Genomic DNA, 27629 nt, shown 5'->3' with positions numbered 1-27629 from the left:
CCTTTCCCAGAGGATTCACCAGAAAACATTAGCTTTTACCCAGATTCAATCTGTACCACGAAAAGGAGCCAAATCTCTCGAGCAGTTTCATTATCTCCTCTGCACTGGAGATGGGGTCCATCATAGGTTGTCCGCATGTAAGGACGCCCTTCGCCCTGTGCTACCCCCTCCTCCCTGCACCTTATCTATGCCCCTCCACTTTGTGGATGCCCTCAGTGCGATAGCCAGGGACACAATAGCCAGTGCAAAAATCTGTCTTGTGCCTCTTCCCAGTCGGAAGTATTTTGAGTTTAAAGAGTCTTGCAATGGAGGCTTTATACAAGGAAGTCCAATGATGCGCAGGTTGGGTGGATTGGCTATGTTAAATTGGCCCCAGGTGGGGTTACGGGGATACTGTGGGGTTTGGGCCTATGTGGTGTAGACCTGATGGGCCTAATGGCCTCTGTCTGCACTGTAGGGATTCTTTGATTCAATGAAAAGCCGGATCCAGGATATAAACCCAGACCCAAAGTCAAACCTGCCCAAAACCTCAAATAAATAGCTCCATTCCACCCTATTGAACGCCTTCTTTGGATATAGAGAAATAATTACCTCCATTTCAGGGGATGGAGAGGGGGACAGAACCCACAGCCTTCGGATATTGGCCGACAGCTGATGAATCCCATCTGCTCCTCCGATATGATCCCTGGGAGGCAGGACACCATACGCCTCACCAAGACCTTCACCAGCAACTTTGCATCCACATTCAACAAAGAGATGGGGCAGTACGACCCACACTCCACCGGTTCTTTATCTTTCTTCAATATCAAGGTGTTCGTCGCCGGCAGAGTCTGGAAACGTCCCCCGAGTCAGAGAATCTCAAACATCTCAACCAGCACTGGTATCAGCAACCCAGCAAACATTTTGTAAAATTCGTCAGGAACCCATCCGGTCCTGGCGCCTTCCTCACTGCACAAATCCCATACCAGCTCAATCTCTTTCAGAGTCCAAGGCGGTTCCACTTCCTCCCTTTTCTCTTGCTCAACTACCGGAAAGGCCAAACCATCTAAAAACTCTGACATTGAGGACTCAACCTACAGGGTCCCAACTCGTACAGGTTCCGATAGAACGCTTCAAACACCCCATTAACCTTAGTTGGGGTGGAAACCAGTCTACCCCCCCCCCCCCATCCCTAACTTGCACAATTTCCCGAGAGGCCGCCTCAGCTGATGTGCCAGCCAGCGACTAGCCTTTTCCCTGTGTTCGTAAAGAGCTCCCCTCGAATGTCATAGCGCACCCCCCTGTCTGTTGATAGAAGCCCAAACTCTTAACTGTAGCTTCTTCCTGCTAGCCAGTAGTTCTGATTGATCGGGTATTGACGATCCACCTCCAAGATGGCATCCGCCAACCTCTGCCTCTCTGCTCTTCTTTTCTTTATGCGACATAAAGGAGATAATCTCCCCTCTAAAGACCACCATCAACGCCTCCCTTAGTGTGGAAGGGGAAATTTCACTCCTATTAAAGCTCAAACATTCCCCGACGAGCCATGAGACTCTAGCAAAAACTCATATCTGCCAACAGCAAAGTATCAAATCTCCAAGGTGGGGTCCGAGCTAACCATAATGTCCACATAGCAATAGTGATCTCTGATCATGCCTTGCATTGAGTATCCCGACCCCAACCCCCCGGCAGCAAGGACTTGCCAATCACAAAATAGTCAATTCTGGAATAGAACTGGTGGACCTGAGAGAAGAACGGAAAATCCCTCTTCCCCCGGGTGGGGATCAACTTTTCCATCAGGGTCAACAGATCCTTTGCCATCCCAGAAGGATTTAACACCTTAGGCATCCATTTATCCAGTCAGGGATCCAAAACACAATTAAAGTCCCCAACAGCAACCGATTAATAAAAGTTGTGTCATCCCAATTTTGGGGGACATACATTGACCAGCACCTGCTGTACGTCCGCTAACAGCCGACTAACCATGCCATACCTCCCATTCTGGTCCGCCAAAACCCTTCCCGCCGAGAAAACTGCCCTCCTGTTGGACAGGATCATAGTACCCCATATCAAACCCTGGATGAAACACTTGCCCCACCCAGCCCTTCTGTAACATTATCTGATCTCTAACCCGCAAATGCGTCTTCTGCAAAAACATCACATCTGCTTTTAACTTCCTACGGTGTGTAAACACCCTAGATCTCTTAACTGGGAAACTAAACCTCTTCACATTCCTTGTGACCAGCCGAATGGGGGGACGTCCACCCTCCTCTTACTGTAGGCAGTGTTTCCAGCCCCGCGAGGAGACCAGAAACCCTCCAGGAAGGGCTGACAACAGACGCATCCAAGATGGCCGTCAGATACCCCAGCATAAACTGACAAAGAAAAGTCCCCTTCTCCGTCACCCACCAACACCACATCCAAACAATCAGGTAAACTATATACAAAACTCCAAACTCTCTCTTGCCACACCTTAACCATGCCATTAATATAACCCCCAAGCTCAAACTAAATGAATCCCCCCCCATCCCCACCTTATATGAGCCGTAGATAACTCCAACTCTTCACGTCCGTTAACAAATTAATCTAGCTAGCAGAGTAGCCTGCACATATGAAACCTTTAATAGCCTGTTACAATACCCTGGGCGAGTGCACAGTCACTTCCAGCCCCACAGACCCCGGAATCCCAACAGACTAAATTAACCAATAATTTTCATGAGAACTTTGACCCTTGACTGCTCCAATGAGTTACAGGCACCAGATTCGTAAATAAAATATTCACAAAATGGTTGGCACTGCTGCCTCACGCCGCCGAGGACGGGGCTCAATCCCGGCCCGGGGTCATTGCCCGTGTGGAGTTTGCACATTCTCCCTGTGTTTGCATGGGTCTCACCCCCACAACCCAAAGATCTGCAGGGTAGGTGAATGGCCATGCTAAATTGCCGCTTAATTGGAAAAAAGAAACAAGAGTCAGAGATTAATATATAATGGTAAGAATGGTAAGTCTGCAAATCTAATTATTCCCCAAACCCCGTGCCACCTTCCACCCAGACACACACAAGACATACACAGGGTGGGGATAAGGAAAGGATTGAAAATAACAGGGATTAAAAGGGTGTGAGATTGTTGTTTGCTGCTGAGGTAGTGATCTTGGTAGCCAGCGATTTTTCCAAGGTTGCAAAGTGTTAAAAATCATCGGTTGGTTTAGATCTTCTAATGGTTGTCTTCAATTAGAACACAAAGGCTGCATAATTCTCTCTGGGGAGTCGCTTTCAGTTGAATGACCTCCACCAGACTGGCTCTCTGACTCACTGAGACAATATTAGAAACACCTGAGGATTTCAAATAGGTATTTAGGTTTTTAAACAGCTCCCTCTTCCTGCAAGCGGCGCTGGACTGGAAACTCTCGCAGGTTGAACTGACTGCAGCGAGAAAGGTCTTTAAACGCAGGCTACCAATTGAGGAAAATCTAATTCGGCTCCCCAACCTTTTAATCAGAAGGGATACACTTGCAGACCAGACTGGATAGTATTTTAATTGCCAGCCTTTCAGAGATTTAAACTTTCACAGACCTATTGATTGCAGTCTTTCAGTCAGAAGTTAACCCTTCACAGGACTAGAGAGAATGTCCAGACCTGCTCACTTCAGTCTTTCTGGGAGAGATATTTCACAGGCGTCTGGCAAACTCCCTTCTCAGAACAAACTGAAACCTGAGAGCCAGCCTGCCTGTCTTTCAGGAAGCGTCTGAAGGGTTCCACCAATCTCAATCGACAACAGCGTTGTCCTGGAATTCTAGGAGAACCGATAGGCTGCTGGCCAAGCCTGTCAAAATGGGTAATCTTTGATGTCAGAGCACATCCTGCTATTGGGTTTTAGGTCCCAGCAATGCCCAAGTGCAGGAAGTATAACAGCCAACAGAACAGGAAGTAAAAGGGAAACAAGAGTCCGACGAGGATTCACAAATGGGCTCCTTACAAACCTCAAAATTCCAAAGTACCAAAGCAGCCCCTCTTGCCCAAAATTTATTTTTAAATTCCAAGTAAGAACAGCAATAACCGGGCAGCACGATGGCACAGTGGTTAGCACTGCTGCCTCATGGCGCCGCGGTCCCAGGTTCGATCCCGGCTCTGGGTCACTATCTGTGTGGAGTTTGCACATTCTCCCTGTGTTTGTTTGGGTTTTGCCCCCACAACCCAAAAATGTGCAGGTGGATTGGCCACGCGAAATTGCCCCTTAATTGGAAAAAATGAATTGAGTACTCTAAATTTATTAAAAGAAAGAACAGCAATAACAGTAAGCTTCTTCATATAAATCAACAACAGCCCCACCATTAACAAGAATGAATAAACAAATAGAAAAAAAAAAAAGACCCTCCTCCCTTTTCCAAACATGTTTCCTTCAACTCAGATAAAATACAATTATTTTAACCCCAGTCAGTTCCTTTGAATAAGTGCCTCAGCTTCCTCTGGAGCCTTCAAGAGATGGTGTTCATTCTCATAGGTCACCCAAAGACTTGAGGGGTAGACCATGCCAAACCGAATTTTCTTGTGATACAGTTTCACCCTGGCCTTACTAAAAGCTGTGCACCTCCTTGCAAGCTCCGAACCAACAACTTAATATTACCACATCCCATGGCCTTCCCATCTGCTGTTCCGTCCTTTTCCCATCTTAAAATGTTTTCCTTTTTCTGGTAACTGTGGAACCGGACCTGAGATGGCACCCCACACGAGACTTCTGTCTCAGTGTCCTGTGGGCTCGATCCTGCTCAGGAGGAACTCCTCCCCCACCATCTTCCAGAGCACCTGCGCCAGTAATTTTGTCATAATGTGGAGATGGTGGCGTTGGACTGGGGTGAGCACAGTAAGTCTTACAACACCAGGTTAAAGTCCAACAGGTTTGTTCGAATCACTAGTTTTCACCTGAGGAAGGAGCAGTGCTCCGAAAGCTAGTAATTCTGTTGGTTTGGGCCCTCCGGCAATCTAACCACCCTCAAATTATGTCTTCCCGACCAGTTTTCGAGCCCCTTATTATCGGTCGCCATCTTCACCATTTGCACTTCTCGGCAAGCAATCTGGTCGCTCTATCTCGACAGAACAACCCCTACCTCCTGCAGCTCCGCACCCTGCTGCTTCACCACCTCATCCACCGTGGCCAGGGCCCTCTAATTGAGGAAATCGTCGCTTCGATCGCCTTCTAGTGCTCACTCTCAAAACCTCTCGGCGCAGCTTCTGTAATTCAGCAGCCAGAATCTCTGGGGTGGGGGTTGTTGCTCGTGGCTCCTGGCACGATGATCGCCTTCGCCGCCATTTTATTTTCCCTTGATTCACTCGAGGTCTCCCAATTTAAAAGTTATTCCTTCCTCCTTTTGGTGTCTAGTTTGACACCTATTCCACATCCCTTGCTGTGGGGTGCTTAAACTAACAATTCGGAAGGTTTTGGGCACAAGTTCCGAGAAAAAGATGAAGATCCCTGGTGGGAACTCCTTCACATGCAGCCGCTCCATTACATGCCGCACTGGAGGCAATGGCACATGGAATTTAACCCTGAAAAGTGAGAGGTGGTACACTTTGGAAGGGGAAATTTGACAAGGAAGTATTCAATGAACTGCCTGACGAAAAATAAGGGAACCGTGGTGTGTTTGTCCACAGATCATAGAACTCCTACAGTGCTAAAGGAGGCCATTCAGCCTCGGGTCTGCACCATCTCTCTGAAAGAGCACCCTACATAGGCAGACTCCCCTGCTCCCTCCCTGCAACCCCATCTCCACATCCCTGGACACTAAGGGGCAATTTAGCATGTCCAATCCATCTAACCTGCACTTCTTTGGACTGGGAGGAAAGCGGAGTACCTGGAGGAAACTCACGCAGACACACCCACATACTCCACACAGACAGTCACTCAAAGCCGGAATTCAACCCGGGTCCCGCCGCTGTGAGACACAAGTGCTACCACTGTGTCGCCCCTACCGCCTCAGATCTCTGAAGGTGGGGAGCAGGTTAATAGGGTGGTGAAAAAGACAAATGGGACACTTGACTTTATCCATCGAGGCATAGATTACAAAAGGAGGTCATGTTGGAGTTGGATAGAACTTTGATGAGGCCACAGCTGGAGTACTGTGAGCAATTCTGTTTGCCACATTATAGGAAAGTTGTGTTTGCACTTTGGACGGGGTGCAGAGGAGGTTCATCAGGATGGAACGTTAAGTTATGAAGAGAAGTTGGATAGGCTTACGTTGTTTTCCTGAAAAAATAGGAGACCGAAAGATGATCTGATCGAGGGGCATGGACAGGGTGGATAGGGAGCAGCTGTTCATGGGTCCCGATCTCTCGCTACAACGGGGAGTTATAGGCTGGATGCGGCCTCTGCCATGTGTTCCCTATTTAGGCCCCTTATTCAAAGTGAGTCGTGAGGACATTCATTTTGGAAGGAATAACAGGAAGACAGAGTACCGGGATAATGGTAAGATTCTTGACAGTGTGGATGAGCAGAGAGATCTCGGTGTCCATGTACATAGATCCCTGAAAGTTGCCACCCAGGTTGAGAGGGTTGTTAAGAAGGCGTACGGTGTGTTAGCTTTTATTGGTAGAGGGATTGAGTTTCGGAGCCATGAGGTCATGTTGCAGCTGTACAAAACTCTGGTGCGGCCGCATTTGGAGTATTGCGTGCAATTCTGGTCGCCGCATTATAGGAAGGATGTGGAAGCATTGGAAAGGGTGCAGAGGAGATTTATCAGAATGTTGCCTGGTATGGAGGGAAGATCTTATGAGGAAAGGCTGAGGGACTTGAGGCTGTTTTCGTTAGAGAGAAGAAGGTTAAGAGGTGACTTAATTGAGGCATACAAGATGATCAGAGGATTGGGTAGGGTGGACAGTGAGAGCCTTTTTCCTCGGATGGTGATGTCTAGCACGAGGGGACATAGCTTTAAATTGAGGGGAGATAGATATAAGACAGATGTCAGAGGTAGGTTCTTTACTCAGAGAGTAGTAAGGGCATGGAATGCCCTGCCTGCAGCAGCAGTGGACTCGCCAACACTAAGGACATTCAAATGGTCATTGGATAGACATATGGACAATAAGGGAATAGTGTAGATGGGCTTTAGAGTGGTTTCACAGGTCGGCGCAACATCGAGGGCTGAAGGGCCTGTACTGCGCTGTAATGTTCTATGTTTTATGAATAGCCATGTTTTTCTTGGCACTTTGGAGCTCGCTAGGGACTTTATTCCCTTTTGGGAAGATCGTGCCATCGAGTCTGAAAGAACCTGATACTCCAACTCTCAAGACCATGCAAGTCAAGTCTGGTTTTCCAAGTTTGACAGGAATACGATCAGGAAGAGTTATGAAGCCTCCTGACAGATTGAAACTGTGGATGGGAGATGAGGTAGTCTGTAAATATCAATGTGAACTGTATGGAGAAAGGCTGGAGGAGATGTAGTATTAGAGTTTGTCAGGGTTAATGTATGAGACTGTGTAAAGAGCATGTCTAAAAATGGTGATGCACATGATTAGGAGAGGAAGGAGAGGTGTCAAGGCTTCAGCAGTGCACCGCCTACTCATGGATAGCTGTACATTAGTTGTATAAATTAAACCAGTTAATGTTTGGACATAACACCTCATTCTGCTTCTCTGCTACCTGTAGATCTGGCCCCCATGAAGGTTCGAGTCAATGCTGTGAGGTGAGTCCTGGAGCTGGCATTTCACTTCTCATCTCCATTCTGATCTGGATGAACACATCCCCTTCAGAGTTAAATCAACATTTTTCCTCTGGTGCGCGAGCTCACTCGTTCCCCCTCTTTTCCTTTGGAGGTGCTGCCATGCCAGGGTACAGGCTTCCTGAATGCCCAGGCATTGCACTACCTTGCCCACCTGCCCCATCTCATGTACAATTTGCGACATTGAGCACGGTGGCCATTCGACTGCAGAGTGCATTAGCTGAGCCTGGTTTTCTGCCTCTGGCCCTTACACATATGGATTTTATGAACTAGGAGCGCTAGCTAACCTGTTCAGCCCACCCAGGATACTGAGACTAATTTACCATTACCATGAGGCCAGCTGAATCGGCACCATGAGAGTTCAATAAGATACCTCCCGGTTTCAGCCTCAGCATCTGTCTTTGTGCAAGAGAGGGTATGCGAGAGAGTGTGTGCGTGCGAGAGTGTGCGCGTGTGTGCGAGTGATCGTCACTTTCCCCCTTGCAGTGAATTGGGATTTGGCTGAGCATCAAATTCTCCGTCCTTGCTGGCAGCAGTGGCGAAGCAGACTGACAATGGGGACTGTGTGTGGGCGTGCCTGAGAGTGTGCACGCGCACATGTGAGTTTGACAGAGAGTGTGCATGAGCGACAGTCACTTTGATTCTCTGTTCCTTCACACTGGCGGGATTCTCCGTTCCCACTGAAGTAAATGGAGATTTGTATTAGAGTTTGTCAGGATTAATGTATGAGACTATGTAAAGAGCATGTCTAAAAATGCACATGATTAGGAGAGGAAGGAGAGGTGTCAAGGCTTCAGAAGTGCACCGCCTACTCATGGATAGCTGTACATTAGTTGTATAGCTGAGTGCCAAATTCTCAATCCTCGTTGGCAGTGGTGCTGAGACAGACTCACAATAGAGAATCCTGCTGTGTGTTTGTGTGTGTGTGCATATATGTGTTTGTGTGTGTGTGTTTGTGTTTGTGTGTATATATGTGTTTGTGTGTATATATGTGTTTGTGTGTATATATGTGTTTGTGTGTATATATGTGTGTATATGTGTTTGTGTGTGTATGTGTTTGTGTGTGTATATGTGTTTTTGTGTGTATATGTGTTTGTGTGTGTATATATGTTTGTGTGTGTGTGTATATATGTTTGTGTGTGTGTGTATATGTGTTTGTGTGTGTATATATGTGTTTATGTGTGTGTGTGTATATGTGTGTGTATATATGTGTTTGTGTGTGTGTATATATGTGTTTATGTGTGTGTATATATGTGTTTATATGTGTGTTTGTATATATGTGCTTATGTGTGTGTGTATATATGTGTTTATGTGTGTGTGTGTATATATGTGTTTTTGTGTGTGTATATATGTGTTTATGTGTGTGTATTTATATATATATATGTGTTTATGTGTGTGTGTATATATGTGTTTGTGTGTGTATATGTGTTTGTGTGTATATGTATATATGTGTTTGTGTGTATATATATGTTTGTGTGTATATATATATGTGTTTGTGTGTGTGTATATATGTGTTTATGTGTATATATGTGTGTTTGTGTGTATATGTGTTTGTGTGTATATGTGTTTGTGTGTATATGTGTTTGTGTGTATATATGTTTGTGTGTGTGCATATGTGTGTGTGTGTATATATATATATGTGTGTGTTTGTGTGTATATATGTGTGTTTGTGTGTATATATGTGTGTGTGTATATATATATATATATATATATAGTGTTTGTTTGTGTGTATATATATATTGTGTTTGTTTGTGTGTATATATATATATATGTGTTTGTGTGTATAAATATGTGTTTGTGTGTGTGTATGTATATGAGGGACTGTGTGTCTGTGCGTGTGTGATCTACTGTGGAATTATCTCAAACTATCCTCTTTCGTTCCAGTCCTGGAGTGATTGTGACAGACATCCACAAGCGAGCTGGCCTGAGTGAGGGGGATTATGCTCAGGTGAGTTATTGACTGGTGTCAGATGAGTACTAGACCTCAGATAGTCATTTAGTATATGCTCATTCTCGCATATGGCTGTAGTTGTGTCTCTTTCTATAATCAAACTACTCAAGTCAGTTGTGGATAGGGTGCACTGCTCTGGGAGGGCAGTCTGGTGTCAGAATTTGGATTCTTGAGTTCCAGGCTCGAGTAAGAATGAAACAACGACATGAGAAATAAGGGGCTGCTGTTCAAGCCCTCGGGCCTGCTCCACAACTTCAAAAAGGTCATGGCTGCACTGATTAAGAACAAAGAACAAAGAAAAGTACAGCACAGGAACAGGCCCTTCGGCCCTCCAAGCCCGTGCCGACCATGCTGCCCGACTAAACTACAATCTTCTACACTTCCTGGGTCCGTATCCCTCTATTCCCATCCTATTCATGTGTTTGTCAAGATGCCCCTTAAATATCACTATCGTCCCTGCTTCCACCACCTCCTCCGGCAGTGAGTTCCAGGCACCCACTTGTGGCCGTAACTACCTTTCCCGTCTGTTTTCTCCCTCCAGACCCATCTTGACCTTTGACTCCCTCAGATCAATCGCCCGTCGAACTCGGCCTTGAACTTATTCACTCGCCAGCCTCCATTGATCCAAAATTCCAAAGATTAACGATGATGATCAGAGCGAACAAATTTCCTTCTTAAATTGGACACCCCTTTCAAACATTCTCAGGGTAGGAACAGCATGGGGTTAGATACAGAGTAAAGCTCCCTCTACACTGTCCCCAACAAACACTCACGGGACAGGTACAGCACGGGGTTAGATACAGAGTAAATCTCCCTCTACACTGTCCCCATCAAACACTCCCAGGACAGGAAGAGCATGGGGTTAGATACAAAATAAATCTCCCTCGACACTGTCCCGATCCTGTACCCAGGACAGATACAGCACAGGGTTAGATACAGAGTAAAGCTCCCTCTACACTGTCCCATCAAACACTCCCAGGACAGGTACAGCACAGGGTTAGATACAGAGTAAAGCTCCCTCTACACTGTCCCATCAAACACTCCCAGAACAGGTACAGCACAGGGTCAGATACAGAGTAAAGCTCCCTCTATATTGTCCCCAACAAACACTCACAGGACAGGTACAGCATGGGGTTAGATACAGAGTAAAGCTCCCTCTACAGTGTCCCATCAAACACTCCCAGGACAGGTACAGCACAGGGTTAGATACAGAGTAAAGCTCCCTCTACACTGTCCCATCAAACACTCCCAGAACAGGTACAGCACGGGGTCAGATACAGAGTAAAGCTCCCTCTACACTGTCCCCAACAAACACTCACAGGACAGGTACAACACAGGGTTAGATACAGAGTAAAGCTCCCTCTACACTGTCCCCATCAAACACTCCCAGGACAGGTACAGCACGGGATTGGATACAGAGTAAAACTCCCTCTACTAATGTGTTTAAACTAATGTGCTTAAACCAATGTGGCAGGGGATGGGAACCGATGCAGGAAGTTGGAGGGTAGCAAAACGGGGACAGAAACAAAAGGCAGTAAGGAGGAAAGTGTAAGGCAGAGAAGCCATACTCAAAAATCAAAAAGGGCCACAATACAAGGTACAGTGACTGAGGAGAGCCAGTGAATAGGCCCAGTAACACGAAAAGGAATAAAACGGGAAGTAAAAACATAAATGGAAAGCGACGTGGCAGTTTGTTACATGAAGATATGGGTTCAACGACAAGGAAAATTAGGAGAAAAGTTAAAAGGAAAAGTAACTTAGGAGAGGTTACTGATAGAGGTGTTAAGATTCATACCGGAGGTATAAAAGCCAACATAAGTGTACTTTACCTGAATGTTGGTAGTATTCGGAATAAGGTAAATGAGTTGACGCCTCAAATCATCATGAATGACTATGTTTAGTGGCCATTACTGAAACATGGTTAAAGGATGGTAGTTAAACTAGTTTAACTACGACTGATAGTTAAATATCCAAGGGTATCAAACTATTCGGAAGGACAGAATGGATGATAGTGTAGCTCTGTTATTTGAGGATGATATCCGGGCAGTAGTGAGGGATGACATCAGTGCTATGGAGGATGAGGTTGAATCCATTTGGGTGGAAATCAGGAATAGTAAGGCGAAAAAGTCACTGATAGGAGTAGTCTATAGGCCACCAAACAGTAACATTACGGTGGGGCGGGCAATAAACAAAGAAATAACTGATGCATGTAGAAATGGTACAGCAGTTATCATGGGGGATTTTAATCTACATGTCGATTGGTTTAACCAGGTCGGTCAAGGCAGCCTTGAGGAGGAGTTTATAGAATGTATCCGTGACAGTTTCCTAGAACAGTATGTAATGTAACCTACGAGGGAACAACAAGCGATCCTAGATCTGGTTCTGTGTAATGAGACCGGATTGATTAATGATCTCATAGTTAGGGATCTTCTCGGAAGGAGCGATCACAATATGGTGGAATTTAAAATACAGATCGAGGGTGAGAAGGTAAAATCAAACATTAGTGTTTTGTGCTTAAACAAAGGAGTACAATGGGATGAGAGAAGCGCTAGCTAAGGTAGACGAGCAAAGACTATGGTGAAACAGTTGAGGAACAGTGGAGAACCTTCCAAGCGATTTTTCACAGTGCTCAGCAAAGGTTTATACTAACAAAAAGGAAAGACGGTAGAAAGAGGGAAAATCGACCGTGGATATCTCAGGAAATTGAAGGAAAAAGCATAAAAAGTTGCAAATATTAGTGGGAGACTAGGGGATTTGGAAATCTTTAGGGGGAAACAGAAAGCTACTAAAAAAAAAGCTATAAAGAAGAGTAAGATAGATTATGAGAATAAACTTGCTCAGAAAATAAAAACAGATAGTAAAAGTTTCCACAAATATATTAAACAAAATAGAGTGGCTAAGGTAAATATTGGACCTTTAGAGGATGAGAAGGGAGATTTAATAATGGGAGATGAGGAAATGGCTGAGGAACTGAACAGGTTTTTTGGGTCGGTCTTCACAGTGGAAGACACAAATAACATTCCAGTGACTGATGGAAATGAGGCTATGACAGGTGAGGACCTTGAGACGATTGTTATCACTAAGGAGGTAGTGATGGGCAAGCTAATGGGGCTAAAGGTAGACAAGTCTCCTGGCCCTAATGGAATGCATCCCAGAGTACTAAAAGAGATGCCTAGGGAAATTGCAAATGCACTAGTGATAATTTACCAAAATTCACTAGACTCTGGGGTGGATTGGAAATTAGCAAATGTGACACCACGGTTTAAAAAAGGAGGTGGGCAAAAAGCGGGTAATTATAGGCCAGTGAGCTTGACTTCGGTAGTAGGGAAGATGCTGGAATCTATCATCAAGGAAGAAATAGCGAGGCATCTGGATGGAAATTGTCCCATTGGACAGACGCAGCATGGGTTCATAAAGGGCAGGTTGTGCCTAACTAATTTAGTGGAATTTGTTGAGGACATTACCACTGCGGTAGACAACGGGGAGCCAATGGATGTGGTATATCTGCATTTCCAGAAAGCTGGTTTAGCACACTGGGCTAAATCGCTGGCTTTTAAAGCAGACCAAGGCAGGTCAGCAGCACGGTTCAATTCCCGTACCAGCCTCCCCGAACAGGCGGCGGAATGTGGCGACTAGGGGCTTTTCACAGTAACTTCATTTGAAGCCTACTTGTGACAATAAGCGATTTTCATTTCATTTCATTCACAAGGTGCCACACAAAAGGTTGCTGCATGGGACTTCCGGTGGCGGCCATGCGTTATCGGCAGTTAGGTTGCGTTATCGGCAGCTCCCGCCGCTAACAGACTAACGGGCCCTTTTAAGGAGCTTTGGCGACCCCTTTTCGATGTAAATCGGCGGGCAAACGGCGCTAGAAGGCTCCCACACCAGTTTATGGAGGGGACCAGGAGCAGGACGGCCAAACAGACAACCACTGAGAAGCGGCAGGAACGGGCGCGGGAACAGAAAATGGCGGCCGGCTCGGATCAGGCAGCGTGGGCCCAGTGGTCGCGGGAGCAGCAGGAGTTCCTCCGAAGCTGCTTTGCTGACCTGGAAACGGAGATGCTGGCCCCCATGAAGGCCTCAATGGAGAAAATGGTTCAGACCTAGAAAATGCAGGAGAAGGCGCAAGGAGATTGAGAAAAAGGTCTTGGATAATGAAGATGAGATACTCGGCCTGGCCGTTAGGGTGGAGGCACATGATGCCTTGCATAAGAGATGGCAGGAGAGGTTGGAAGACCTTGAAAACAGGTCCAGGAGGTAAAACCTGTGAATTCTGTGCCTACCTGAGGGTGCGGAGGGGTCGGACGCGAGTGCATTCGTGATCACGTTGCTGGGGACCCTGATGGGGGTCAGGAGCATTTCCTCGGCCTCTGGAACATCAGCACAGAGTCCTTGCAAGAAAGCCCAAAACGAATGAACCGCCAAGGGCCATGGTGGTACGGTTCCACCGCTTCTCAGATAAGGAACGAGTCCTGCGATGGGCCAAAAAGGAGCAGAGCAGCAGGTGGGAGAACAGCGTAATCCGCATTTACCAGGACCTGGGAGCAGAGCTGGCCAAGAGGCACGCTGGATTCAACCGTGCTAAGGCGACCCTCCACAGTAAAGGGGTGAATTTCGGGCTGTTGCATCCGGCGAGGCTGTGGGTCACGTATCAAGATCGCCACCATTACTTTGACACACTGGACGAGGCGTGGACTTTTATTAAGCAAGAATAGTTGGACTTGACTTCAAGGACAGCCACACTGGGACGTAACTCTGGTGGGGATGTTAATTGCCGGGTAGCCGGAGGGAGCGACGTTATGTTGTTCCCTTTTATTTTTTTTGTTTGTTCCCTGTTTCTTTGGCCATGTTTTTGGCTTTTGTAGAGCGCGACCGCAGAGGGAGGAGAGGGGCCCTACACGTAGGACTGCTCTTCTGGCAGCTGGAGCCGTTTCTTTTGTGGGGCCGGGTTTGCGCCCGGGGTTTGTTGTTCGTTTCGGTGGGGAGGGGGGGCGGAAAATGTTCCTGGGGGCTGTTAAAGCAGTTAAGTTGGGCTTTTCACAGGGAAGGAGGGGCCCGAAAAATGAGGCATGTGAATAATCAGAGACAAGAGGCGGGAGCGGCTGGGGTCAGCATGGGTCAGCTGACTCACGGAAGCGTAATGAGGGGAGAGCCAGTGTCAAGCGGGTGCTTGACTTGGGGGTTTGGGATCATGGGGTTGCTGGGGGGGGGATGCTGCTTTGCTGACAGAAAGGGAGCCAACATGGGGGAACAGAGGGAGAGTCGGGGGGGGGGGGCTCCAATGGGAGGGCTCGAGTAAGCGGGGGACGCGGGCTCGTGGCTGGCCAAAATAGGGAGATGGCTAGTCGGTGGGGGGGGGGGGGGGGGGGGGGGTAACCCCCATCCAGGCTGATCACGTGGAATGTGCGGGGCCTGATTGGGCCGGTCATCAGGGCTTGCACCTAAAGGGGTTAAAGGCAGATGTAGCCATGCTACAGGTGACGCACCTAAAACCTGCGGACCACACATGATTGAGAAAAGGGTGGGTGGGCCAGGTGTTTCACTCGGGACTGGATTCAAAGACCAGAGGAGTAGCAATCCTGGTCAGCAAACGGGTGGCATTCGAGGCAGGGAGTATTGTGGCTGACAAAGTGGGCAGATACATAATAGTTAGTGGGAAGCTGCAAGGGACTCGGTTGGTGCTAGTGAATATTTGCGCCCCGAACTGGGACGACGTGGAATTCATGAGACGCATGCTGGGTAAAATTCCGGACTTAGACTCACACAATCTGATTATGGGGGGTGCCTTTAACACAGTCATAGACCCTGTATTGGAGCGGTCAAACCCCAGGTCGGGAAAGCGACCAGCGGCGGCTAAAGAACTGAGGGGATTCATGGAACAGGTGGGGGGCGTAGACCCATGGAGATTCATCCGGCCGAGGGCGAAGGAGTTCTCTTTCTTTTCCCACGTCCACAAAGTTTATTCCCGTATAGATTTCTTTGTGATGAGCAGGGCGTTAATCTCTAGGGTGGAGGGGACAGTATACTCGGCCATTGCAGTCTCCGACCATGCTCCGCACTGGGTGGATTTGCCTATTGGGGATGAGAGAGGTCAGCGCCCACTCTGGAGGCCAGATGTGGGGCTGCTAGCAGACGACGAGGTTTGTGGGCGGATAAGGAGGAACATTAAAAATTACTTGGAAACAAATGATACGGGGGAGGTAGCGGCGACTACGGTTTGGGAGGCTCTGAAAGCAGTTAGGGAATTCATCTCTATCAGATCCCATTGAGAGAAGAAAGAAAGAGCGGACAGAGAAAGGCTAGTTGAGGAGATACTCAGAGTAGACCGGAGTTACGCGGAGACCCCCGAGACGGGGCTACTGAAAGAGCGCCGGAGGCTGCAGGCGGAATTTGACCTGCTGACCACAGGGAAGGCGGTAGTATGGCTGAGGAAGGCCAAAGGGGCTGTCTACGAATATGGGGAGAAAGCGAGTAGAATGCTGGCGCACCAACTTCGCAAGAGGGAGGCGGCCAGGGAAATTGGGGAAGTGCGGGATAAGGACGGCAACATGGTCATAGACCCAGAGGGAGTGAACAAAGTCTTTAGAGCATTTTACGGTAAATTGTTTTACGGTAAATTGTATGAGTCAGAGCCCCCGCCGGGAGGGGAAGGGATGAAGCAATTCATGAACCAACTGAGGTTTCCAAAGGTGGAAGAGGATCTGGTGGAGGGACTGGGGGCCCCGATAGAGCTGGAGGAGATAGCAAAGGCTCTAGGGAACATGCAGTCGGGCAAGGCCCCAGGGCCGGAAGGCTATCCTGTAGAATTCTACAAGAAATTTTCGGAGCTGTTGTGCCCACTCCTGCTAAGGACCTTTAATGAGGCCAAAGAGAGATGACCCCCCCCCCCCCCCCCCCCAACTCCGCCCCCCCCCCCCCAAACAATGTCACAGGCTTCGATTTCACTCATCCTCAAACGAGAGAAAGATCCGCTACAGTATGGGTCTTATAGACCAATATCGCTCCTGAACGTGGACGCCAAACTGCTGGCCAAGATCTTGGCTGCTAGAATTGAGGGCTGTGTCCGTGTGGTGATAGGGGAGGATCAGACAGGCTTCGTCAAGGGCAGGCAATTGAATCCAATGTACGGAGGCTCCTAAACATCATCATGATGCTCTCAGAAGGAGGGGAGACAGAAGTAGTGGCGGCGATGGATGCAGAGAAAGCCTTTGACCGGGTGGAATGGGAGTACCTGTGGGAAGCGCTAAGAAGGTTGAATTCGGTGAGGGATTCATAGGTTGGGCCAGCTACTCTACCAGGCCCCCGTGGCAAGTGTGTGCACTAACAGGGTGAGGTCGGAATACTTTAGGCTCCACCAGGGGACGAGGCAGGGGTGCCCCCTCTCCCCGTTATTATTCGCCCTTACGATAGAGCCATTGGCCATAGCGCTGCGGGTTCAAAGAACTGTCGGGTTGGTTCGGGGGGGGGGGAGGAGCATCGGGTCTCGCTCTATGCAGATGATCTGCTCCTGTACATCTCGGACCCATTAGAGGGGATGGGGGAGGTCATGCAGATTTTGCGGGACTTTGGCAATTTCCCGGGGTACAAATTAGACGAGAAGAAAAGCGAGATGTTCGTGATCCAAGCTAAGGGGCAGGAAAAGAGATTGGGAGGGCTTCCGCTTAAGATGGTTGAGAAGGGCTTTCGATACCTAGGCATACAGGTGGCTAGAAAGTGGGATGCCCTCCATAAGCTTAATTTATCTCGGCTGGTAGAGCGGATGGAGGGGGACTTCAAAAGGTGGCACATGCTCCCGCTATCTCTAGCGGGAAGGGTGCAGACCGTTAAGATGATGGTCCTCCCCAGATTCCTGTTCGTCTTTCAGTGCCTTCCCATCTTCATCCCTAAGTCTTTCTTTAAGCAGGTAAACAAGATCATCTCGGGATTTGTATGGGCAAATAAGACCCCGCGAGTAAAGAGACTGTACCTAGAGCGCAGTCCGGGGGGGGGGGGTGGGCTGGCTGGCGCTGCCAAACGTTTGCAGCTACTATTGGGCAGCTAACATAGCCATGATTAAATGGGTACTGGGGAAGGGATCGACGTGGGAGCGGTTAGAGACGGCCTCGTGCAAAGGTACCAGCCTAGCAGCACTTGTAACGGTACCTCTGCCATTCTCGCCGGCCCGCTACTCCTCTAGTCCGGTGGTGGCGGCGGCATTAAAGATCTGGGGTCAGTGGAGAAGACACGGGGGTGGAGGGAGCCTCAGTTTGGATCCTGATACGCAACAATCACAGATTTGTCCCGGGCAAGATTGACGGAGGGTTCCAAAGCTGACATAGGGCAGGCATTAAAAGGATGGTGGACCTGTTTGTGTACGGGACCTTTCCCAGCCTGAAAGCGCTGGTGGAGAAATTCAGTTTGCCCCCTGGAAACACTTTCAGATACCTTCAGGTAGGCGCCTTCCTCAAAAAACAGGTGGTGACATTTCCGTTGCTACCCCCACGCAGGATACAAGATAGGGTGGTCTCCGGCACCTGGGTAGGGGAGGGGAAGGTATCGGACATCTACCGGGAACTTCAGGAGGCGGAGGAAGCCCCAGTAGAGGAGCTTAACGGCAAATGGGAGGAGGAGCTAGGGGGGGAACTGGATGCGGGCCTGTGGGCGGACGTCCTAAAAAGGGTCAATTCCTCTTCATGTGCCAGGTTTAGCTTAATCCAGTTTAAGGTGGTCCACCGGGCGCACATGACGGCAACCAGGATGAGCAAGTTCTTTGGGGTTGAGAACACATGTGCGAGGTGTGTGGGAAGCCCTGCAGATCATGTCCATATGTTCTGGGCATGCCCGGTTCTTAAGGGATTCTGGCAGGGATTCGCTAAGGCACTGTCCAAGATCTTAGACACGCGGGTGGTGCCGAGTCCAGAGATAGCGATCTTTGGTGTGTCAGACGATCCGGGAGTTCAGGAAGCGAAAGAGGCCGACGTATTGACCTTTGCCTCCCTGGTAGCCCGGAGACAGATCCTTTTAATGTGGAGGGACTCGAAGCCCCCGAGTGTGGAGACCTGGATTGGTGACATGGCTGGGTTTCTCAGTCTCGAGAAAATAAAGTTTGCCTTGAGAGGGTCAATGGTGGGGTTAGCTCGGAGGTGGCAGCCATTCCTCGACTTTCTAGGAGAGCAGTAAAGGTCAGCAGCAGCAACCCGGGGGATTGTTACATAGTATTGTTCCTTTTTCTGTATATATGGTTAACATTTATTTTGTTATATTAAATGTTGTTAATGGTTATGCAAAAAATTACGTTTTGATAAAAATTTGAATAAAAATAATTTTTCAAAAAACGTTGCTGCATAAGATAAAGATGCGTTAAGGATAAAGTAGTAGTATGGATAGAGGATTGGTTAATTAATAGAAAGCAAAGAGTGGGGCTTAATGCGTGTTTCTCTGGTTGGCAATCAGTAGCTAGTGGTGCCCCTCAGGGATCAGGGTTGGGCCCACAATTGTCCACAATTTACATAGATGATTTGGAGTTGGGGACTTTTGTGAGGGCCACGAAGAATCCAGCACGAGTTTTAAGGATACAAAGTAATAACATTTATTTACTATAACATATATATAACAGCAACAGCAACTTCCCTTGCTGCACACTCCTTCCTGCTGGTTCCAAACTGGCCAGCTTTATTTATACTTGGAGTTTACTAATGGTTTCTCCGCCCCCCCTCATTGGGGAAGCTCATACTCCCACAGGATTGTGGGATTTTCATTAGTCCCCAGCCAATGGTAAGCAGGCAGGTTATAACATCCCTCCCCGGACCCTGGCGAAGGAGGGCATCGGACTCGTTTTGCCGCAGGCCGGACACCATTTGCACGCGGCACTGGATCAGGCGGCGTGTAACGAGATGGAGACCGGCGCTACTGTGATGAACGGCGTAACGGTTGTACATCCACGGCCCCTGGACCCGAGGATTCCCCCTCTGATGCGTCCTGTGTCACCATCTCGGAGTCAGAGTCTGCTGCTGCCTCCGTCATGTCATAGAATTTACAATGCAGAAGGAGGCCATTCGGCCCATCGAGTCTGCAGCGGCTCTTGGAATGAGCAACCTACCCAAGGTCCACACCTCCACCCTATCCCCATAACCCAGTAACCTCACCCAACACTAAGGGCAATTTTGGACACTAAGGGCAATTTAGCATGGCCAATCCACCTAACCTGCACATCTTTGGACTGTGGGAGGAAACCGGAGCACCCGGAGGAAACCCACGCACACAAGGGGAGAACGTGCAGACTCCGCACAGACAGTGACCCAAGCCGGGAATCGAACCTGGGACCCTGGAGCTGTGAAGCAATTGTGCTATCCACAATGCTACCGTGCTGCCCTCTATCAGCGTCTCTATCTCCATTCGGTTCTGTAACGTCCTGCGCAGGCTTTGAGTGAGGCACCAGTGGAAGATTGTGAGGACTACCTTCCCCTGTCTCTGGTCTCTGCGGCTGTAGAAATGAGCTCCGGGGGTGGGGAATCTTAGGAGGGGATAGTCTTCTGGACCGAACGTGGTCTACATGTTTGCGCTGGAGACGACCCCGGGCTAGCACCTGGTAAGATATAGGGCCCGTTTGTGAAAGATTACGCCAGGAATCCACTGGGCAGCACCAGCAAAATTCCGAACGAACACTGGGTCACCGGGCGCAAACTGCCGAATCGGCCGATGCCGAGAAAATCCCTGTCCCTGCCGTTCTTGTGTGCGGCGTACTTTTGCGCCAATGTCCGGGAAAACCATACTAAGGCGGGTGCGAAGTCTCCGGCCCATTAGGAGTTCTGCGGGAGCTACCCCAGTGACCGCATGGGGGGTGGTCCTATACGTAAACAAAAAGCGAGCCAGTCTCGTGTCCATTGATCCGGAAGACTGCATCTTTAGGCCTCTTTTGAATGTCTGCACTGCGCGCTCTGCCAACCCATTTGAAGCCGGGTGGTAAGGGACAGTGCAGATATGGCGTATGCCGTTCATCTTCATGAACCTCGCAAACTCCTCACTCGTGAATGGAGTGCCGTTATCCGTGACCAGCACCTCGGGGAGGCCATGCGTGCGAAAGGACAAACGCATCTTTTCAATTGTTGCGCAGGACGTTGTCCCCTGCATCTTATGCACCTCTAGCCATATAGACTGGGCGTCGATTAATAGAAGGAACATGGATCCTTGAAAAGGGCCTGCGAAATCTGCATGCAAGCGTGCCCAAGGCCGCCCTGGCCATTCCCAGTGATGTAGGGGCGCGGCCGGCAGAAGCTTCTGATGCTCCTGGCAAATGGAACAGTTTTGGGCCACCTTCTCAATGCCGGTGTCGAGGCGTGGCCACCAGACATAACTCCGGGCCAACATTTTCATTTTGGTCACGCCTGGATGCCCATTGTGCAAGTCTGATAGTATCAGCTCCTGGCCTTTTTCCGGGACAATCACACGCGTCCCCCACAAGAGGATGTCGTCTTCCACGCTGAATTCTGACAGCTTGGAGGAAAATGCCCGCAACTCGCCTGGGAGCTGTCTATGCTGCCCACCATACAGGACTATGTGCCGAACCTTTGACAGGACTGGCTCCGTCTGGGTCCACTCACGGATCTGTGATGCCATGACAGGCGAGGTGTCCATAAAATTTAGGGTTGCAACCACCTCACCGGTCGCGGGGGTCGACATGGGGCCGGTCGATAAAGGCAATCGGCTCAGAGCGCCGGCATTTGCTATCTGCGTTCCTGGTTTGTGCTCCAGAGAATACTCGTATGTAGCAAGCAACAAAGCCCAGCGCTGGATCCGTGCGGAAGCAATGGGCGGTATTGGCTTATCCTCTCTGAAAAGCCCCAGCAGAGGCTTATGATCAGTCACGATAGTGAAATGGCGGTCATACACGTACTGGTGGAAGCGTTTCACCGCAAAAACCACTGCCAGGCCGTCCTTCTCGATCTGCGCGTACTTTTTCTCCGCTGCAGTCAATGTGCGGGAGGCGAAAGCTATCGGTCGCTCGGCCCCGTTCTCCATCTTGTGGGACAGGACGGCCCCAATACCATACGGGGATGCATCACATGTGACGAGCAAAGGCTTCCCAGGATCATAGTGGGTTAGTAACCCAGATGACGACAATTGTTGCTTTACCCGTCGGAAAGCGGTTTCTTGCGGCTGACCCCAAACCCAGGTGTGATTTTTCTTTAGCAGAAGGTGCAACGGGGCCAGCGTAGTTGCCAGATTGGGGAGGAACTTCCTGTAATAGTTTACGAGACCGAGAAAAGAACGAAGATGCGAAGTGTCAGTCGAGGCGGGGGCCTGTTGAATCGCGCGCACCTTCTCTGCGACGGGGTGCAAACCTTCGCGGTCCACCCGATAACCTCGGTAGACTACTTCCTTTGCCTGAAATACGCACTTTGTGCGACGTAAACGGACTCCAGCCTCCGAAAAGCGTCTAAGGACAGCCTCCAGATTTTCCAAATGTTCCTGCTCCGACATCCCTGTAATCAAAACGTCATCTGAGTAGACAGCAACACGTGGTAAACCTCTCAAAATGCCCTCCATAACACGTTGAAAAATAGCACAGGCAGAGGATACTCCAAAGGGCAACCGTGTATATTCATACAGGCCCCGGTGTGTATTAATCGTTACATATGGTTGGGAGGCAAGGTCCAGCTCCAACTGTAGGTAGGCGTGACTCATATCTAATTTTGTGAAGGAGAGTCCGCCTGCAAGCTTCGCGTAGAGATCCTCTATGCGAGGCATTGGATATCGGTCGAGTCGGAAAGCCATATTCACTGTACGTTTATAGTCGGCACACAAGCGAACTGTGGCATCTGGCTTCATTACAGGTACAATTGGTGCTGCCCAGTCAGCAAAACGGACGGGCCTGATAATACCCAAACTCTCCAAACGAGTGAGCTCCCCTTCAACCTTCTCGAGCAAGGCGTAAGGCACCGGGCGCACCCGGAAATAGCGCGGTGTGGCTCCTGGTTCGACTTGGATACGGGCTACGGCCCCTTTTATTTTCCCCAAACCAGGCTGCAATATATCTGGGTATCGTTCTAGCACCTCAGTCAACCCTTCAGAAACTTTGGAGGATGTACTGCCATTGCAACCGCAAATGACGCAACCAGTCCCGACCCAACAGGCTGGGCCCATGGCCGCGCACAACGATAAGTGGGAAACGCCCCTCCTGGCGTCCGTAAAAAACAGGGGTCATTGTAGTTCTTGCAATGTCCAGTGGTTTCCCCCGTGTAGGTGGCCAACCTGGCCTGTGAGTCGGTTAATGTAAGGGTCTGTATACCCTGCTTGATGCGGTCGAATGTCCTCTGGGCGATCACGGAGACCGCTGCGCCAGTGTCCAGCTCCATCTCAAGCGGGTGGCCATTGACCCGTACTGTCACCTTAATGGGGGCCACACGGGGAGCTGCCACACAATGCAGCTGCAGGCAGTCATCCTCCGTCTCCACGTCCTGAGGAGTAGTCGCCGCAGGTTCATCCACATGGAAGGTACGGCCCCTGAGCTGGTCCTAGTTATGGCCCCTGGGCTGGTCCCAGTTTCGGTCGGAACGGCGGCGCCTCTGGCGCCCCCAGGACCGGCGTCTGTGACGGGGTCGGTGCCTACAAGTCTGACACGGACATGGCTCCTCATCCATTGGTTCTGGAGAAGGCTCCCTTCGGGGAGGAATGTCCAACGGCCACTGGCGTCGGTCCGGACGTCGCCTCACCCAAGGTACCGCAGGAGTGCGGGGGGACGTTTTCGGACTGAAGGGGTTGCGCCCCAAGGCATGCACTTCCATTCCCTGTAGCTCCTGCACTCCTCGTTCTGCGCTCTCGCGGGACAATACTATTTGAATGGCCTGTTGAAAAGTCAATGTTGGCTCAGCTAACAACTTTCTCTGGGTGGCCGCATTGTTAATACCGCAAACCAAACGGTAGCGTAACATTTCTGACAAGGTCTCACCATAGTCACAGTACTCCGCAATCCTGTGTAGCCTGGATAGAAAATCGGCAAGGGATTCTCCAGGGGTCCTCTCGGCGGTATTAAACCGGTAACGCTGGACTATCGTGGACGGGGTTGGGTTAAAATGTTGCCCCACTATATTCACAAGTTCATCAAACGTTTTGGTGTCCGGCGCAGCTGGGTACGTAAGGATCCTAATCACCCCAAACGTATGCGGGCCGCAGGCGGTGAGCAATATGACCACCTGGCGCTCGTTTTCGGTGATATTGTTTGGCCGGAAATATTAACTCATCCGTTGTGTGTACTGGTTCCAGCTTTCCACCGCAGCATCAAAAACATCCAAATGTCTGTACAGAGGCATTGTGTAACAGAAAAACAACTTCCAACCTGTATCCAACAAAAATCCAGGGAGGTGGCTTCAGCAGTGTAGACAGCTATTCACTTTAACCCTCGTCGCCAGTTTTGTGAGGGCCACGAAGAATCCAGCACGAGTTTTAAGGATACAAAGTAATAACATTTATTTACTATAACGTATATATATATATAACAGCAGCAGCAACTTCCCTTGCTGCACGCTCCTTCCTGCTGGTTCCAAACTGGCCAGCTTTATTTATACTTGGAGTTTACTAATGGTTTCTCCGCCATGGGGAAGCTCATACTTCCACAGGATTGTGGGATAGTCATTAGTCCCCAGCCAATGGTAAGCAGGCAGGTTATAACAGGGACCAAGGGCAATGTGTCCAAGTTTGCAGTCGACATTAGGATGAGTGGTAAAGCAAAAAGTGTAGAGAATACTGGAAGTCTGCAGTGGGATTTGGATAGGTTAAGTGAATGGGCTAGGGTCTGGCGGATGAAATACAATGTTGACAAATGTGAAGTTATCCATTTTGGTAGGAATAACAGCAAAAGGGATTATTATTTAAATGATAAAATATTAAAACATGCTGCTGTGCAGAGGGACCTGGGTGTGCTAGTACATGAGTCGCAAAAAGTTGGTTTACAGGTGCAACAAGTGATTTAGAAGGCAAATGGAGTTTTGTCCTTCATTGCTAGAGGGATGGAGTTTAAGACTAGGGAGGTTATGCTGCAACTGTATAAGGTGTTAGTGAGGCCACACCTGGAGTATTCTGTTCAGTTTTGGTCTCCTTACCTGAGAAAGGACGTACTGGCACTGGAGGGTGTGCAGAGAAGATTCACTAGGTTAATCCCAGACCTGAAATGGTTGGATTGCAAGGAGAGGTTGAGTAGACCGGGACTGTATTCGTTGGAATTTAGAAGGATACGGGGGGGACCTTATAGAAACATATAAAATTATGAAGGGAATAGATAGACTAGATGGCAGGTTGTTTCCACTGGCGTATGAAAGCAGAACTAGAGGGCATAGTCTCAAAATAAGGGGAAGTAGATTTAGGAGGAACTTCTTCACCCAAAGGTTTGTGAATCTATGGAATTCCCTGCCCAGTGAAGCAGTTGAGGCATTAAATGTTTTTAAGATAAAGATAGATAGTTTTTTAAAGACTAAAGGGATTAAGGGTTCTGGCGTTCGGGCTGGAAAGTGGAGCTGATTCCACAAAAGATGGCCTACTCCTGCTCCTAGTTCTTATGTTCTTATACACTGTCCCCATCAAACACTCCCAGGACAGGTACAGCACGGGATTGGATACAGAGTAAACCTCCCTCTACACTGTCCCCATGAAACACTCCCAGGACAGGTACAGCCCAATTAAGATATAAAATTAAAGGACCCTCTTGGCACATCAGCTTTGTTTACCTGGTCTTATACCTGGTCTTACTCTCCCCTCACATCTGGGCCTCATCTTTCTTCCCTGGAGTCCAGGCAATGCAAATTGAACAGTTATTGCAGGAAACGGGTGTAGCCAATGATTTTACTAAAACCGCTCACTAATCCATGATCATCCTGGGGTGTGCAGGTAACCGCCCCGGCCAGCTTCTGTTCTTTGTTGTGAACCTTTTTTTAAAACCAGTCTATTCCACCCTCACCTCAGTACAGAGAGCTGTGGCCCTGCCTTCCTCTACACCACTGAGTGGCCTTGAACTTGTATCTATCCATGCTTCCTTTCCAATCATTCATATTCTCTTCGAACTCTGTGAAACCCACCTCCTACTCCCTTGATCCATATTCACTAAACTGCTAACTGTTAAACATCCAATACACTAGTTGATGTTGTAAATGGTTCATGCCCTGTGGTTACACACCCCTCAAGAAACCAATCCCTGACTCCAACATCGTTGTAAACGTCCACCTCATCCCCTGCCTTCTTTTCCTTTCCAAGTTCTTTGAATGTATTCCAATCTTTTTCCATCTTCCCTGGAATTCCATGTTTGAATCCCCCCAGTCAGATCTCGACCTCTGCCATATCACTGAAACTGGTCTACTCAAAGTCACAAGTGGAGTCTGTGGTAAATACTCTCTTCCTCCATCTGCGCCCTCCCACTGATATTCTAGTTTTCCCCCCTCGTACTGACCTGCCCTGGGTGTCATATGCTGGGCTCCGCTCCTTTCTGTTTTTAGTTGTTGTCCTTGAGGGAGGGGTGGGGGGGCTTCCTGCCCCTCCCCATCTCCCTTTTCTCCCTTGTTTCGTTCTGTGACTCCCTGGGTCCCCCACGCCTCGCCGTCCATTACCCCTCTGCTCCTTTCCATTGTGTTTGCTCTTATTTGTTTTCCTCCATCCCTCCTCTTCCCCCCCCCCCCCCCTTCTTTCCCCCTCCTCCCCCTTCATTCCCCCTCCTCCCCCTTCCTAGTCGCTATTGGCCTCAAACAGGTCTTGGAACAGGCTGATGAATGGCCCACGCTTTGCGGAAGCCCTTGTCCGACCCTATGATGGTGTATTTGATCTTCTCCAGTTCTGCCAGCCAGCAGCTGTGGGTGGTGTTGCCGATCACCAGCCAAGCAGGATTCTCCGGCGTGCGATTAAGGAAGCAAAAGCCAGGGCGTTGGCCCTCTTCCCCATTTGTAGTTCTGGCTGGTCCGATACCCCGAAGACTGCCACTCTCCAATACGGCTCCACCCTCACTACCTTGGACATCGCCTTGAAGAAGGCTGTCCAGAACCCGACAAGTCTGGGGCAAGCCTAAACATGTGGGTGTGGTTGGCTGGGCCTCCCTGGCACTGTTCGCATTTATCCTCCACCACTGGGAAGAACCTGTTCATTCAGGTTTTCGTAAGGTGCACTCTGTGCAACACTTCAAACAGCATGAGGTTGAGCCTTGCGCAGGAGGAGGTGGAGATGGCCTTGCTCAGTGCGTTGCCCCAGAGTCCCCAACCCACTTCCGTCCCCGGTTCGGCCTCCCATTTTCGTCTGGCTCCGTCCAGTGGTATTCTTGCCCTATCCAGTAACCGTCCATAGATGTTCCCATAGTTCCCCCCCCCACTCCTTACTGTCTGTGATAATTAGTTCCTCTAGTAGTATGTCTCTCGGCGTCCTGGGGTACCTTGCGGTCTCCTTGCAAAGAAAATGTTTAATTTGAAGGCGCCTGAGTTCCTGTCCTGTCGGTAGTTCACCTCAGGTGTTCTCTCCCCGGATGCGGTCATTATTACATTCAGCAGCCGCCTGACGTTCGAAGTTAGCTGTCTACCCTTAACAAAGACTATCTGGTCCTCTGCGACTACCTCTGGTACGCAATTCTCCAGTCTCTTGGCTAGGACTTTGCGAGTATTTTCCCATCTACGTTGAGCAGCGAAATGGGTCGCTATGATCCGCATTCCGTCAGGCCTTTGTCTTTTTAGAGTATCAACAATATCGTGGCCTGTGTTAGCATTGGAGGCAGGGTGCCCCTCCTAGTGAGTCTGCGAACATCTCTCGTAGGTGGGGCCAGGCCGGTGCAAATGTTTTATAGATGTCCTCTGGGAACCCCTCGAAACCCAGCACCTTCCCCGCCTGCATGGAGCTGATGCTCTCCATGATCTCTCCCAGTCCTATTGGTGCTTCCAGTTCCCCCGCCTATTGCCCCCCACGACTGGCATGTCCAGTCATCAAGGAACCGTTTCATCCCTGCGTCTCTGCCGGGGGGTTTGGAGGTGTACAGTCCCCAGTAGAAGGTCT

General features: G+C 49.3%; 1 protein-coding gene across 2 annotated transcripts in view; it reads left to right on the top strand.

Annotated features, from left to right (window-relative positions):
- The window catches only part of LOC140399024 (3-oxoacyl-[acyl-carrier-protein] reductase FabG), a 56552-nt gene that overhangs the window by 25737 nt on the left and 3186 nt on the right, over nucleotides 1-27629 (top strand). For both annotated transcript variants that reach the window (XM_072488082.1, XM_072488083.1), the window contains exons 6-7: nucleotides 7615-7651; nucleotides 9572-9635. In XM_072488082.1, coding sequence (XP_072344183.1) covers nucleotides 7615-7651; nucleotides 9572-9635 — 101 coding nt within the window. The remainder of the gene's footprint in view (nucleotides 1-7614; nucleotides 7652-9571; nucleotides 9636-27629) is intronic.

Source organism: Scyliorhinus torazame, chromosome 22 (genome assembly GCF_047496885.1).
Source record: "Scyliorhinus torazame isolate Kashiwa2021f chromosome 22, sScyTor2.1, whole genome shotgun sequence".
Lineage (NCBI taxonomy): Eukaryota > Metazoa > Chordata > Chondrichthyes > Carcharhiniformes > Scyliorhinidae > Scyliorhinus > Scyliorhinus torazame.
The sequence above is the reverse complement of the archived record's forward strand: the minus strand, read 5'-3'. Positions and strand labels throughout refer to the sequence as shown.